The sequence below is a fragment of the Lepus europaeus genome, chromosome 2 (genome assembly GCF_033115175.1).
Source record: "Lepus europaeus isolate LE1 chromosome 2, mLepTim1.pri, whole genome shotgun sequence".
NCBI classification, from domain to species: Eukaryota; Metazoa; Chordata; class Mammalia; order Lagomorpha; family Leporidae; genus Lepus; species Lepus europaeus.
In genome coordinates, this window is record NC_084828.1 from 12,489,683 (window position 1) to 12,503,676 (window position 13,994).

The following is a 13,994-nucleotide window of genomic DNA, read 5'->3' on the forward strand; positions in this document are numbered from 1 at the left end:
TAACCCGACCGCATGCTGTGCTAGGGAAGCCGCGGCCTAGCAGCGACTTAGCCAAGGTTCAGGCAACTGTACAAGGACCCGGACTTCTCTCAGAGGCTGGCTTTTCCCTACTTCTTATTATGCAAAATGTCAAACACGCAGAACAGTGAAAGACTATCACAATAAACAGCCGGAGGTCGCTGGCTGTCAATATTTTGAACAAAGGCCATTTTATAAAAGGGTTTCCATTGTCACCAGAGGAGGGAACTGGGGTGTGAAAGAGCGAAGAAGAAAGAAAAGAAGGCAAAGCTAAGAGCGGCCAAGGGCATCACAAGGAGGTTGTGGTCCTGGAGACCCCCATGGAGGACGCCTTGAACACAGAGACCTCGAGGTGGGTGTCCTGGGTCCGCAGGCAGAAGCAGGTGTTGGTGAGAACTCCTGGGGACGCACAAAGGGAGAGCCAGCCATGCTGCAATGGCCGGGCTGCCTGTGGGTGTGATTGTGTGAGCACGTGTGAGTGTGCAAGAGGGTCATGTGTGTACACACGCAAGTGAGTGCATGAGTGTGATCGGCGTGTGACAGGGTATGATGCTCATAGGGTGTAGGGGTGTGACAGTGTGCGTGTGGCTACCACACATGTTGTATGAAGGTGTGCATGTGACAGTGTTGTGTAATGCCTTGAATGTTGTATAAAGGTACATGTGACAGGTGGGTGTGTGATTACCAAACGTGTTAGATGACAGTGTGTAGCTACTGTGCAAGTAGTATGAATGTGTGTGTGTGACACTGTGCATAGCCATTGTGCATGTGGTGTGACAGTGTGTATGTGTGTGACTACTATGTGTGTTGTATGAAGGTGTATGTAACAGTGTGTGAATACTGAGCATGTAGTATGAATGTGTGTGTGTGACACTGTGCATAGCCATTGTGCATGTGGTGTGACAGTGTGTATGTGTGTGACTACTATGTGTGTTGTATGAAGGTGTATGTAACAGTGTGTGAATACTGAGCATATAGTATGAATGTGTGTGTGTGACACTGTGCATAGCCATTGTGCATGTGGTGTGACAGTGTGTATGTGTGTGACTACTATGTGTGTTGTATGAAGGTGTATGTAACAGTGTGTGAATACTGAGCATGTAGTATGAATGTGTGTGACTGCCATGTGTGTTGTATGAAGGTGTGCATGTGACAGTGTGTGTATGCTGAGCATGTGGTATGAGTGTGTGTGCGAGTACCGTGCATGTTGTATAAAGGTGTGTGTGTGACAGTGTGTGTATATTGAGCATGTGGTATGAGTGTATGTGACTACCATGCGTATTGTATGAAAGTGTGTGTGAGTACTGTGTGTGTTGTATGAAGGTGTGCGTGTGACAGTGTGTGTGACTGCCATGTGTGTTGTATGAAGGTGTGTGACAGTGTGTGCGTGACTACCATGTGTGTTGTATGAAGGTGTGTGTGAGTACCATGTGTGTTGTATGAAAGTGTGTGTGACAGTGTGTGACTACCATGTGTGTTGTATGAAGGGGTGTGTGTGAGTACCATGCATATTGTATGAAGGTGTGTGTGACAGTGTGTGCATGACTACCATGTGTGTTGTATGAAGGTGTGTGTGTGAGTGCCATGCATGTTGTATGAAAGTGTGTGACTACCATGCGTGTTGTATGAAGGTGTGTGTGACTGTGTGTGACTACCATATGTGTTGTATGAAGGTGTGTGTGACTACCATGCATGTTGTATGAAGGTGTGTGTGAGTACCATGCATGTTGTATGAAGGTGTGTGTGTGACAGTGTGTGTATGCTGAGCATGTGGTATGAGTGTGTATGTGAGTACTGTGCATGTTGTACGAAGGTGTGTGTGTGACAGTGTGTGCATGACTACCATGTGTGTTGTATGAAGGTGTGTGTGTGTGAGTGCCATGCATGTTGTATGAAAGTGTGTGTGTGACAGTGTGTGACTACTATGTGTGTTGTATGAAGGTGTGTGACAGTGTGTGCGTGACTACCATGTGTGTTGTATGAAGGTGTGTGTGTGAGTACCATGTGTGTTGTATGAAAGTGTGTGTGACAGTGTGTGACTACCATGCGTGTTGTATGAAGGGGTGTGTGTGAGTACCATGCATATTGTATGAAGCTATGTGTGTGAGTACCGTGCATGTTGTATGAAGGTGTGCGTGTGACAGTGTGCATATCCCACGTGTGAGTGTGGGTGGGGGTGTGAGTGTGTGAGCACACGAGTGTGCACCTGCAGGGTCAGCCAGAGCCACAGGGACCTGTGTGTTTACTGAAAGCTACAAGACCTCGGCGACCAGAGTCTCAGGAATGCTGGGCTCCAGGCAGGAACGTCCGGGGACAAACACAAGCAGTGGGAACACGGCTGCGTCCGGACGGCGGGGAGGATTCGGAAGACATCATCCTTGCGTTTTGGGTCACCGTCTCCGCTGTCATCTCTTCTCACCCCATCGCCCAAGCCGCTGCGATGCTGCTACAACTCTGTGTGTTTCTCCCAGGCAGCCCCTCCTGCCGGCAAGCGGGACCCACTCCCCCGGGAGCAGCTGTTTTTAGCGGACATTTTAATCATGAAACTGGTGCACAGCAGAAATGGCGAGGGCGCACGGAGAAAAGGACGACGCCCAGAATAAAAGAGCTCGCTCGACCACACCCTCTCTTTCTCCTCCAGGGAACAAACTCAGCCGACAGAGCCCCGACCACTGTCAAAAGCATTTGGGGGTGGTGGCCCCTGCACCCCGGTCCCCTGGGACACTGGGCTCACAGCCAGGCGGCCTTGGAGAGCAGCTCTGGGTCATCCCAAGGAGCCCCCGTGGCGTCTCTCCACCCCGATAGGCTCAGCATTGGAGCAGCGGAGGTCTAGGTATCTGCAGGCACCTGTAGGATCACACGCGTCCAACCCTCTCCCTTCCCCACCCTCAAAAGCGGGGGCGGTGGGCCCCTGACATTGCTATAACAAGAGTGCCTGCTGCCCAGCGGGGGACTTCACCCAGCGCATGAATGACGCAGGCACCAGCATCCCAAGCCCACGGTCCCCCTCCCCGGAAGTTACTTACTAGGTTGGCATTTAAAGGAGACCAGCAGGTATTTACTGCTTCCTGGACAAAGGTCAGGTCCAAAGACACGGCTATTGACCAGGAGGTGGCAGGCCCGCTGGTTCTGGCACTCATCCAGCACCTTCTAGAAGGAGGGCAGAAAAGGGACAGGCTTGAAAAAGGCACACGGTGTCGCCTGACCCCACACCTGGGCTGCGCTGGACCCTGGGGCGGGACGCACGCACGTGCATGAGGGTGATGGGGTGCCCCGGCCCCCCTACTCGTCCCCAGGGGTGGCAACCTGACCCCACAGCACCAGCCCCACCAGGAGGCCACTTCCATGACCCCCGTGGCTGCCGAAGCCTTTGACAGAAGCAATGCATTGTGGGGATTCCAGGGCACACGGGCGGGACGGGGGCACCTTCAGGTATCCAGGGGCTGTTTGAAGATACTCCCCTAGCTGTAAAGCTGAGCGAGCCGTGGCGGTCAGGAGCCAGGGTCAAGGCTCCTCACCCTCGGAGAGAGCCCTGCACGGGGCCACAGGTGAGCAGGGGGTCGGGGGGGGTCAGCCTGAGAGCTCTGAGCCCTTGTCAGTTCATGACCCTCCACTGGGGCTGGCACAGCACAGCTAAGAAGCCAATGCCTGCCCTGGCCAGACTTGAGAGCACAGGCCCCACTGCTCCCTCGTGGAGCAATGTTCTTAGCCGAACACCCAGACTCTCTCTCTCTCTCTCTCTCTCTCTGCCTCTGTCTCTCTCTCTCTTCCAGGAACCTCCCTCATCTATTAATAAAACTGCCCTGTGGTGGCTCATGGAACTTCCCACGCTGGGTCATGGACAGGCCCCAGCACTGGGCTGCTGTTGTTCTTGGTTCCCAAACACAACCGACCTGGCCTGTGATACACTGGGAGGCCCTGGACTTAGTTCTGGGGAAAACAGAACACCACGGACTGTAAAAACAGCTCCCAAGACTCTACTTATTGCCGGAGGACTGGGTTTCCAGCCTCTCGGAGTGGCCAAGCTCCCACAGTAGCCCAAGGAATATTTCTGGGAAGGATCAGGCACTGCCAGGTGCCACCTCTGCCCCAAGACTGGGGTGGCCATCCCCACAGCTGCACATCCATTAGGAAGAACGCCCAGGGAAGGGGCTGGCACTGTGGCACAGTGGGTTAAGCTGCCGCCTGCAACACCAGCATCTCACGTGGGCACCTGCTAGAATCCTGGCTGCTCCGCTTCTGATCCAGTTCCCTGCTAATGGACCTGGGAAAAGCAGCAGAAGATGGCCCAAGTCCTTGGGTCCCTGCCACCCACATGGGAGATCTGGATGGAGTTCCAGGCTCCTGGCTTCAGCTTGGCCCACCCCAGCCATTGTAGCCATTTGCAGAGTGGACCAGCAGATGGAAGATCTCTCTCTCTCTCTCTCTCTCTCCTCCTGCTCCCTTGTAACTTTGCCTTTCAAGTGAATGAAACATCAAAGAAAAAAAAAAAAAAAGAAGACTGCCTAAGGAAACCCTTGGAGCCCCAGAGGCTTGGCTTTCAGATGACAGTGCCCATTAGTGAGGACAAGAGTCCTAGTGAAACAACTCCTTGGGGCTGGCACTGTGGCGCAGCAGGTTAAGGCCCTGGCTTGAAGTGCCGGCATCCCATATGGGCTCCGGTTCAAGACCCCACTGTTCCACTTCCTAACCAGCTCTCTGCTATGGCCTAGGAAAGCAGTGGAAAATGGCCCAAGTCCTTGGGCCCCTGCACAGGCATGGGAGACTGGGAGGTCCCTGGATGGTTCCACCATCGCAACTGAGGCAGGCTGTGACCAAACTGTGTGCGAGCTGGAAAGTGCAGAGAGGGGGCAGGTCAGCTGTGGCCTCCTGTCTGGACACCAGCCCGTCCTCTCCCTGTCTTGAGGCTGCACCTTGCCTGGGCTCCCAGGTAGCACAAAACTCCCGAAGGGCGGGACTCTTGATCCCTGGATGAAAGAGCAGCACACGGGGAAGTTCTGGCCAAGCAGCCTCTGAGCAACATGAGCTCTGTGCTCACAGATGCTAACTTGTCGGCCTGATGGAACATCCCCTCGCCTCGGGGGTGCCTGGCTGAGGCAGGGCTCTGGTGTGCCAGGAATTCATACTTCCATCAAGGAGGCACTTCCACCCTTTGGGCCCCGGCCAGTGCTCTTTTTAGATACCTGGGAGATGGTCTGGGTACCAGGGATGGGTGGGCAGGCAGATGGGTGAGGGGACAAGGGAAGGTCCAAGGGGTCCTCGCTTCTGGGGAGCACCCAAGAGGAAGAGCTGGGCGTAGGGTGAGGCACACATGGAGAGACACTGCTCACTACCTGAAGAAACACGTTGTCACTCATCAGAGCCACGTCAAGAGAATCTACTCATAAACATTCCTTTGGGCCACTCGATGGGTGCTTTTGCCAATCACACGGCTACCCAGTCCCCGGTTCTCAGATGGGAACCAGTAAATGGTGTGAGAGATAGAAAACTCCTTCCATCATTTAATTCCTTGTGCTTCTCCTCTTTGGGCCTTGGAGAGGGTCAGACACCATTAAATCCACTTCTGTTTCTCCTTAGTCCCCCTCCCACCTTCCTCTCTACCCATACTTTCCTTCCCATGGAGACAGAACCAAGCTGACTCCACTCACCACCTGCTCTGACCACCCCTCCTTCAACACATTCACAGGGAACTAGGGAGACTTCTTAAAAAAAAAAAAAAGGTTACCCTGGTATGACCTTGTACCCTGGTGTGACCTTGACCAGCCAGCTGTAAGTGTTAAGGGGCCAGAGACAGCAGAGTAGAAGCTCGCTGGTGAATTGAAAGTCACGAATGGGCTAAAACCATCATGGAAAGGTTGGTTTTGACCTCTGCCCGCATCAAACGTCTCCCCAGACAGGCCGGCCAAAACAAGAATGAGTTAAAGGTCCTGCTCCCCACCAGCTTGTGATACTATTCAGTAGAATAGCCCGAAAAGAGCACAGGTCCCTACAACTGAAGAAGCGCACCCTAAAAGAAGAGCAAGGCAACGGCTGCTATTTCTCCTCCCCGAGTCCATTCTCTAAGAACTTGGTCGTGCGCGGCCTCCGCCTAGCAGAGAGCCTTGAGGTCTCCACTCGAGAACCCCCTACCTTTCCTGGAGTAGTGATGGGAGCTGGGGGCTGTGGAGTCCCCCACAGTTGTACTTGGCTTTTCTGCACTAAGGAGATAGTCTGGGGGAAACCAAATCCTATTGCAAGTGTACTAAGGGAGCTCCCCAACAGGTAGGGATTCTAGTTCACCTTGTTTTGATAGAGAAGCAAATAATAGTTCGCTTGCAAATTGGTGACGTGAGCCAATTGGGTTTTCATGGATTAGGTATGCTTTGAGGGATCTGTCATTGTCACAAACATATATAAACAGAGAGAGAGAGAGAGAGAGCATCTTGCCATGTGTACGAGAGACAGTACCTGCAAGGTGGTGGGTGCCACACAGGTTAAGCTGTCTTCCCTCTCGGGGGCTGGCTGCTGGGAGTTACACATTTGGAAATCTTGCCCGTAAAACGCCGATTGGACACTGATGGTGGAATGCCGAGGGCACTGCAGAGTCAAGTGGTCCCCGTCACATGCATAGGCCGTGTGGTTCTGCAGGAGTTTGGTTAGGTAGCCTGGAAAACACACAGCCGGGTTACCAGGGGGCCCAGGAGCCCACAGTCCTGCACAGGTCCCGGAGCAGGAGGTCAGGACGTCTGTTTCCCCGAGTGGGGAAGGGGCTGCTGGGTGGGGGAGACGCAGGGCCTCGCCTCCAGACAGCTCTGGGTGAGGGTGGGGGGTGGGGTCAGGCCGGGAGTGGGCCAGCTCTCATTCGTGGGCCAGAACCCCTGTGGTCTGGGCTGGTCCGTTCTAAGGCGGATGGGGAGGGGGGTGGGGGAGTGGTAGTAGAGGGCTCTTTGCAGGGCAGGCAGCTCCAAGGGATTGGCCAGGAGCCACCGAGTCCAGAAGCACCTCTATAAAGCGGGAAATCACTCTGAGTGGGTGTCCCGCGGGCACGCCGATGCCTGTCCTGACGCCTGTCTGATCTCCCGCCGGCAGCAAGGCCGCGGCTCCCTGGAGTGAGGGGATGCAGCTCTGTTGCAGGAGGCTGCTCCGGAGGGCCTGGCTCCCCGCTGGAGAGGAAAGCCTGGCGCCCTGCCTGCACTGCTCTTTTGGAGGTGTACGGTGCTCCTGCCACTCGTGTGCGCCAGGAGCCTCAGCATGTGGCCTGGCTTAGAAAGAAGCTGGGTGCAGGCATCACGAGTCGGGCTGACGTCCGGCTGCAGAAAGGTGCCCAAGGCTGGGCCACTTGTTCAGCAGCCCCAGGAAGCTGAGTCCCAGCCTCCTCCTCGCTGCTTCTCTCCGAGGAGCTGCGGGATGACCTGGCAGGTGCGGGGGCCAGCCCTGCCTCCCAGAAACCAGGGAGGAGGGTTCATCCGGAAAGTGGATTCCTCTCCGCCTTCTCACACCTCCCGGGGTCAACATGGAGGCGACTGGGAGCAGAGCCAGGGACTTTCTGCAGAGGTGCGTGGGAGACGGGCTTGGCAGACCTTGGCCTTGGCCTCCAAGAGGGAGGAGGTGGAGCGAGGGAGGGCAGAGGCAGAACTCCCTGATTCCCACGTGGCTAACCAGGGGCTGAAGTCACTCCTGTGTAGGTCTCAAAATGCCTGCGAAACAAGTCTCAGAATAAGGCTCCCAATCTAGCGCTCAGGGCTTCCCACAAACTCACGGCCAGGGGGACCGTGACAGCCCTGGTGCCATCCCCCAAGCCCATCCAGAGTGCTCTGGGGAGGAAGGCTGTGAGCAGCCGGCATTCATAAGCCAGACCTGGGCTGTCTCTGCTGATATCCCTCCCTTGAAAGAACGGCCGGGAAATCAGCTTCCCAAAGCCATCGGAAGCATGGCCGGGAATCAGCTGCCCTGAGCAAGTTCACGTGCAAGAGCAAAGACTGACAGGAGCAGCCGAAGGACACCAGTGTGGCTGGGAGTCCTGTCCATCGCGGGCAACAGTGTCATTCTGACCATGCGCCCTCCAGGCACAGAGACCCCCGGGGTCCTGGGCCTCTGGTCAATATTCTCCTGTAAGGCACACAAGTGGCCCCTGACACAGAGAACCGGAAGGAAGTTCTAGCCTCCTGTGTGCGAGCTCAGCACCCCATTAGGAGCCAAGTCCTGTCCCCAGGGAATCACAGTCCCCCGATGGCTACTGCAGGTGACCACGCCCCCCTGCTGCTGGTCCCCCAGGTTGGAAGACCCTTCAGGCTCCTCATTCCAACTTCCTTGTCCATCCTCCGCCATTGTCCAGGACCAAGCTCGTTGAGTAGCTGCCTACAGCATCGAGTCAGTTCAATCAGCCAATCAAAGCCAGGACCTCGGCGTGACCTTTGGTTTGTCTGAAAGATGGTACCCCAGCTAGATGAAGAACACGACAGTGACCGTGGGGAACGGGGCCACAAGATGAAAGGGGCCTGGGTGACGGATTCTTGGACAGAAGGGCTACCGGCTCTGCAGGCTGGTGCCTGAGTGAGAGGAGCATCCACTACGTTTGGATCGAGGCTCCTCTTTGGTCTACTTGTACTTGTCACATGGTCTGTCCAGAGCTTGATCTCTGTGGGAACCCTGGCAACCATACCTCAGCCCCCAGCCACCTCTCCCTGTACCATATTTTTATTCTCAGAGCGCTATCCTGGGGGCAGACGCTCGATGCACAGAACCCCCCAGCACGAGCTGATTCAGGGTCTTTGCACGCCGAGGGGGAGGATCCGTGCTGCGCCCAGCGTGCCGTACCAATGCAGCGCAGGTGCACCAAAGATGCGCCAACACCGGCTCCAGACTCAGCCCCCCTGCCCTGCACAAGCTCCCGCCTCCAGCCAGACGATGGAATACGTTCAACGGCAAAAATAAATGCGCTATCGAGCCACAGGCAGCCAGGGAGGGACCGTAAGTGCCTGTAATGAAGTGAGAGAAGACAGTCTGAAGAGGTCCCACGTGGAATGATTCCAACTATGTGACCTTCTGGAAAAGATGAGACCATGGGAGACAATAACAACAGATCCGTGGCTGCCGGCACGTGGGGAGGGGAGGAATGAAGAGAGGAAACACAGAGGGTTCTTAGGGCAGTGAAACTGCTCTGCGGGATGCTGGAACAGTGAGTTCAGGTTCGTATACATTTCTGCAAACTCACGGGATGTACAAAGCCAGGACTGAACCCTAAGGTAAAGCACAGATTGGCAGGCCCACCGGTTATCACCAATGCACCCCTCTGGTTTGATGTTGATGTCGGGGAGGCTCTGATTGTGTGAGCAGTGGGGAGAGACGTCTACAGACACTGTACTCCCTGCTCCGCTTTGCTTTGAACCTAAATCTTCTCTTAGAAATAATGTCTATTTAGAGGCCTGCATTGTGGCGTAGTGGATTAAGCCACTGCCTACAACACCAGCATCCATATCTGAGTGCCAGTTCGAGTCCCGGCTGCTCCACTTAAGATCTAATTCCCTGCTACTACTCCTGAGAAAGCCGTGGGAGGTGGCCCAAGTACTTGGGCCCCTGCCACCGTTGTGGGAGACCTGGATAGAGTCCCTGGTTCCTGGCTTCAGCTGGCCCAGTCTAGGCCATTGCAGCCATCTGGGGAGTGAACCAGCAGATGGAAGAGCTCTTTCTGTCTCTCCCTTTCTCTGTATAACTCTTTGAAATAACTAAAATAAATCCCTTTTTAAAGTCTGATTAAGAGGGAAAAATGCCACCCATGCACAAAATTCCAATGGTTCCTTGTGGGAGGAGTTAGTGATGTGGAAGGGACCCACGGGACTCAGGTACACCAGCAACCTGAATGGTGGACACATCTTTTCCTTGCAGAAGCTCACCCAGCCACCCATTTACAGGTTGTATACTTTTTTGTAGATCGATAAATTAAAAGGTTTTCTTTAAAAAAAAGTTAGTCTGCAAGTATCTGACAATATTTTCATTTTTAAAAAAGATTTAGTGGGGTTGGCACTGTGGCGTAGAGGGTAAAGCTGCTGCCTGCAGTGCCGGCATCCCATATGGGCACCAGTTCAAGTCCCGACTGCTCCACTTCCAATCCAGCTCTCTGCTGTGGCCTGGGAAAGCAGTGGAAGATGGCCCAAGTCCTTGGGCCCCTGCACCCACATGGGAATCCTGGAGAAAGCTCCTGGCTTCGAATCAGCGTAACTCTGACCTTTGTGGCCAATTTGGGGAGTGAACCAGTAGATGGAAGACCTCTCTCTCTGCCTCTCCTTCTCCCTCTATATAACTCTGACTTTCAAATAAAATAGATAGATCTTTAAAAAGATTTAGCTTATTTATTTGAAAGGTAGAGTTACAAAGAAAGAGTTACACATACACACACACACGCAGAGAGAGAGAGAGAGAGAGAGAGAGAGAGAGAGAGATCTTCCATCCGCTGGTTCACTCCCCAGATGGCCCCAACAGCCAGAGCTCAGCCATGCTGAAGCCAGGAGCTGGGAGCTTCATCTCCCATGTGGGTGCAGGGGCCCAAGCACCTGGGCATCCTCTGCTGCTGTCCCAAGTGCTTTTAGCAGGGAGCTGGATTGGAAATGGAGCAGCCAGGACGCGAACCAGAGCCCATACGGGCTGGTGGCATGTATCTTAACCTGTTATGCCATAATGCTGGCCCCTGACTGATACTTTTAGACTAATAAAGCAAGCCTAGTGCTGTCGATCACCCCAGGTACTTGGAGCCATCACCTGCTGCCTCCCAGGCTCTGCGTTGGTAGGAAGCTGGGTGGGAAGCAGAGAATTCAGTTCTCAAACCAGCACTCTGACACACGTGCTTGTGTCCCACGTGCTGACTTAATGCTGTGCCCCTTTTATAAAGGCATTAACCCCATCTGCAGGAGTGGCCTCTCAGGGCTAATCGCCGCTCAGAGAGCCACTTCTAACACCATCACCTTGGGGGTTAAGTTCCGGCACAGGAGTGTAGGAGGGATGGGCACATTCAGACTGTAGCACTGTGTGTATGCACGTGTGTATATATAAACACACATGCACATGAGTTCCAGGCCATACACACATGCAAATTCTGTTTCTTAGTGTGGACTGTGTTCCAACAAGCTTGAAAGGGTTAGCAAGAGGCTGCTTGAAATGATGGCTGGCGGGATCCAAGCTCAAAACAGGGAAGGGAAGAAACAGAGCCGGGTGGAGGTTGGGGGGCAGGCTCAGAAGTTCTGCTGTGGCCAGCAAGGCCCATGTGGGCAATCACAGGAGAAGGCTGTGCCCAGCAGTCATTTTTTTTTTATAAAGATTTATTTGATTTACTTGTAAGGCCGAGTTACAAGGAGAGAGGCAGAGACACACACACACAGATCTTCCACCTGCTGGTTCACTCCCCAAATGGCTGCAACAGCCAAGGCAAGGCCGGGAGTTTCATCTGGGTCTCCCACGTGGGTGGCAGGGGCCCGAGCACTGGGCCATGTCTTGCTCCTTTCCCAGGTGCATCAGCAGGGAGCCGTTTGGGAAGTGGAGCAGCTGGGACTGGAACTGGTGCCCACATGGGATGCTGGCACCACAGGTGCAGCTCAACCCGCTGAGACACAATGCCGGCTCCCTGCAATGGTCATTTGAAGATGAAGCAGTCGCAGGCAATGGGAATGTTCAAAGAGGGCCATGGACGAGGGGGCAAGAGGCACACGGCGATGTCAGCAGGAAATGAGGAAGCCGGAACTGAGAGAAGGAAGATGCCCTGGGGACTAGGTGTCTGCCAGGATGAAGGCAGGAGTGGGGTGGGGCAGGAGCCTGCTGCCAGGGTTGTCTTTGGACAAAGGGCAGATGACAGACGAGCCACTCCCAGTCGGATGCCCTTCCCGGTGCAAATCCGCTACCCCCGGGAATGAGCACATGTTTCGCCACGTGCCAGGCAGAGTCAACACATGCCTCAGCCTCCCCACGCCTCAACTTCTTGGCTGGTTCAGAAGAGAACCTTTTAAAGAAACAACCGCTAATGCAGCTTGGTGCTAACGGTGCTTTCTGGAGCAAATTCTGCCTCACGTTGGCTCAGCCAAAATTGCCTCATATCCTCATTGTGTCAGCCTGGGGTCTTATGGTGTGACTCTACCTTTGCAGGCAAGCTCATGCTGTTCTGAAGACAGACAGACAAGCACACTTAGCTAAAAGTGTCTAGCAGAGCCTGGAGCCATTCTCCACAGACGCCACCTCTGGGTTTGGGTTAGGGTTAGGGTGAATGATCCCAGAACCAGCCCCTATGGCTGTGGCCATGCCTGGGACCCTCCCCAGAGGAAGAACTTGAAAGGCTTAGGCTGGGCAAATCTGAGTGGTTTAGATACAGGTTTCTATGTGTCTCTTTTTAAAATGTAGATGGGACTGGTGCTGTGGCGCAGCGGGTTAAAGCCCTAGCCTGCAGCACTGGCATCCCATGTGGGCACCGGTTGAAGTCCCGGCTGCTCCACTTCCGATCCAGCTCTCTGCCATGGCCCAGGAAAGCAGTAGAAGATGGCCCACGTCCTTGGGCCCCTGCACCCACATGGGAGACCCAGAGGAAGCTCCTGGCTCCTGGCTTTGGATCGGCCCAGCTCTGATTGTTGCAGTCATTTGAGGAGTGAACCAGTGGAATGGAAGACCTCTCTTTCTTTGGCTCTATCTCTCTCTGTAACACTTTCAAACAAATAAAATAAATCTTAAAAATATAAAATAAAATAAAATGTAAATAAAGTTCCTGGAAAACAAACTGCCAGAGTGGCAGGAACTCTTGTCTTCAAAAGAGCTGGGGAAGTTGCTCTGGGGAGGGGGCGGTCTTCATCCCAGTTGCATTTACAATGAGAACCTATTTATAAAAAAATAATCAGCCGGCGCCGCGGCTCACTAGGCTAATCCTCTGCCTTGCGGCGCCGGCACACCGGGTTCTAGTCCCGGTCGGGGCACCGATCCTGTCCCGGTTGCCCTTCTTCCAGGCCAGCTCTCTGCTGTGGCCAGGGAGTGCAGTGGAGGATGGCCCAAGTGCTTGGGCCCTGCACCCCATGGGAGACCAGGAGAAGCACCTGACTCCTGCCATCGGATCAGCGCGGTGCGCCGGCCACAGCGCACCTACCGCGGCGGCCATTGGAGGGTGAACCAACGGCAAAGGAAGACCTTTCTCTCTGTCTCTCTCTCTCACTGTCCACTCTGCCTGTAAAAAAAAAAAAAAAAAAAAAAAAAAAAAAAAAAAAAAATCCAGGGCCACAGAAGGACAGCAATGGGCAATGGCTGACTTTCAGAGATTTGTGGGCTGTGCCCCAAAGTGTTCTATGGGAGTAGCAGGTGTTAGGCCAGAGAGAAGGTTCTATGGCAAAACGAGCTTGTAAGGTCCCAGCTTAAACCAAGGTCAACGAAGTTCTCCCCTGGGAGACTGCTCAGGGCCATAGACATGCCACCGTGCTTAGGACTCCAGGAGTGGACACCGAGGCAAGACCCCCTCCCCCCAGAGATCTGACCAGCACCCTCCTGCCCCCGGCTGGTTCTGCAGGAAGCACCGAAGGTGTGTGTGAAACATGGCTTCCTTAAGAGGCACCTGAGCCTGGGCCGGGAGCTGCATCTAACACACATCTAATCACAGTCATGCCGAGATGGAGGGGAGGCGGCAGAGGGCTGAAAACTTCGAGACCACAGGTGCAAAGTGGGATGAGAATGGGCGCCTGGGAGGGTAGCCTCCCAGAGGGTGTCCTCATGCTTTGCTGAAGATCTCATCTCTGTGAAGACAAAATGACACGATGGACACAGGCCCCCTTTATCCACCCCACACTGACGTGGGTCGGGCAGGGAGTCAACCACACCCTAGCCATGTGCACCACCCTAATCCCATCACCACCTATGCCGACTCAACATGGCTGAGGACCTGGCACAGCCACCCTCCATGACACCTTCCTGGAGGCCACCATGCACACAGCAGCCCCACCCCACATCCTGTCTCCCCTGGGTCTCCCTCCAGGCCCTACCCA

General features: G+C 54.4%; 1 protein-coding gene across 4 annotated transcripts in view; it reads right to left on the reverse strand.

The window, feature by feature from the left end:
• The window catches only part of EVA1C (eva-1 homolog C), a 90,056-nt gene that overhangs the window by 43,115 nt on the left and 32,947 nt on the right, over positions 1-13,994 (reverse strand). For 2 of the 4 annotated variants that reach the window (XM_062206082.1, XM_062206059.1), the window contains exons 2-3: positions 6,466-6,662; positions 3,045-3,168 (exon numbers count right to left, since the gene is read on the reverse strand). The exons of 1 other annotated variant lie outside the window; for it this stretch is intronic. In XM_062206082.1, coding sequence (XP_062062066.1) covers positions 3,045-3,168; positions 6,466-6,662 — 321 coding nt within the window. The remainder of the gene's footprint in view (positions 1-3,044; positions 3,169-6,465; positions 6,663-13,994) is intronic. One more of the 4 variants, XM_062206070.1, reaches the window with a different exon arrangement.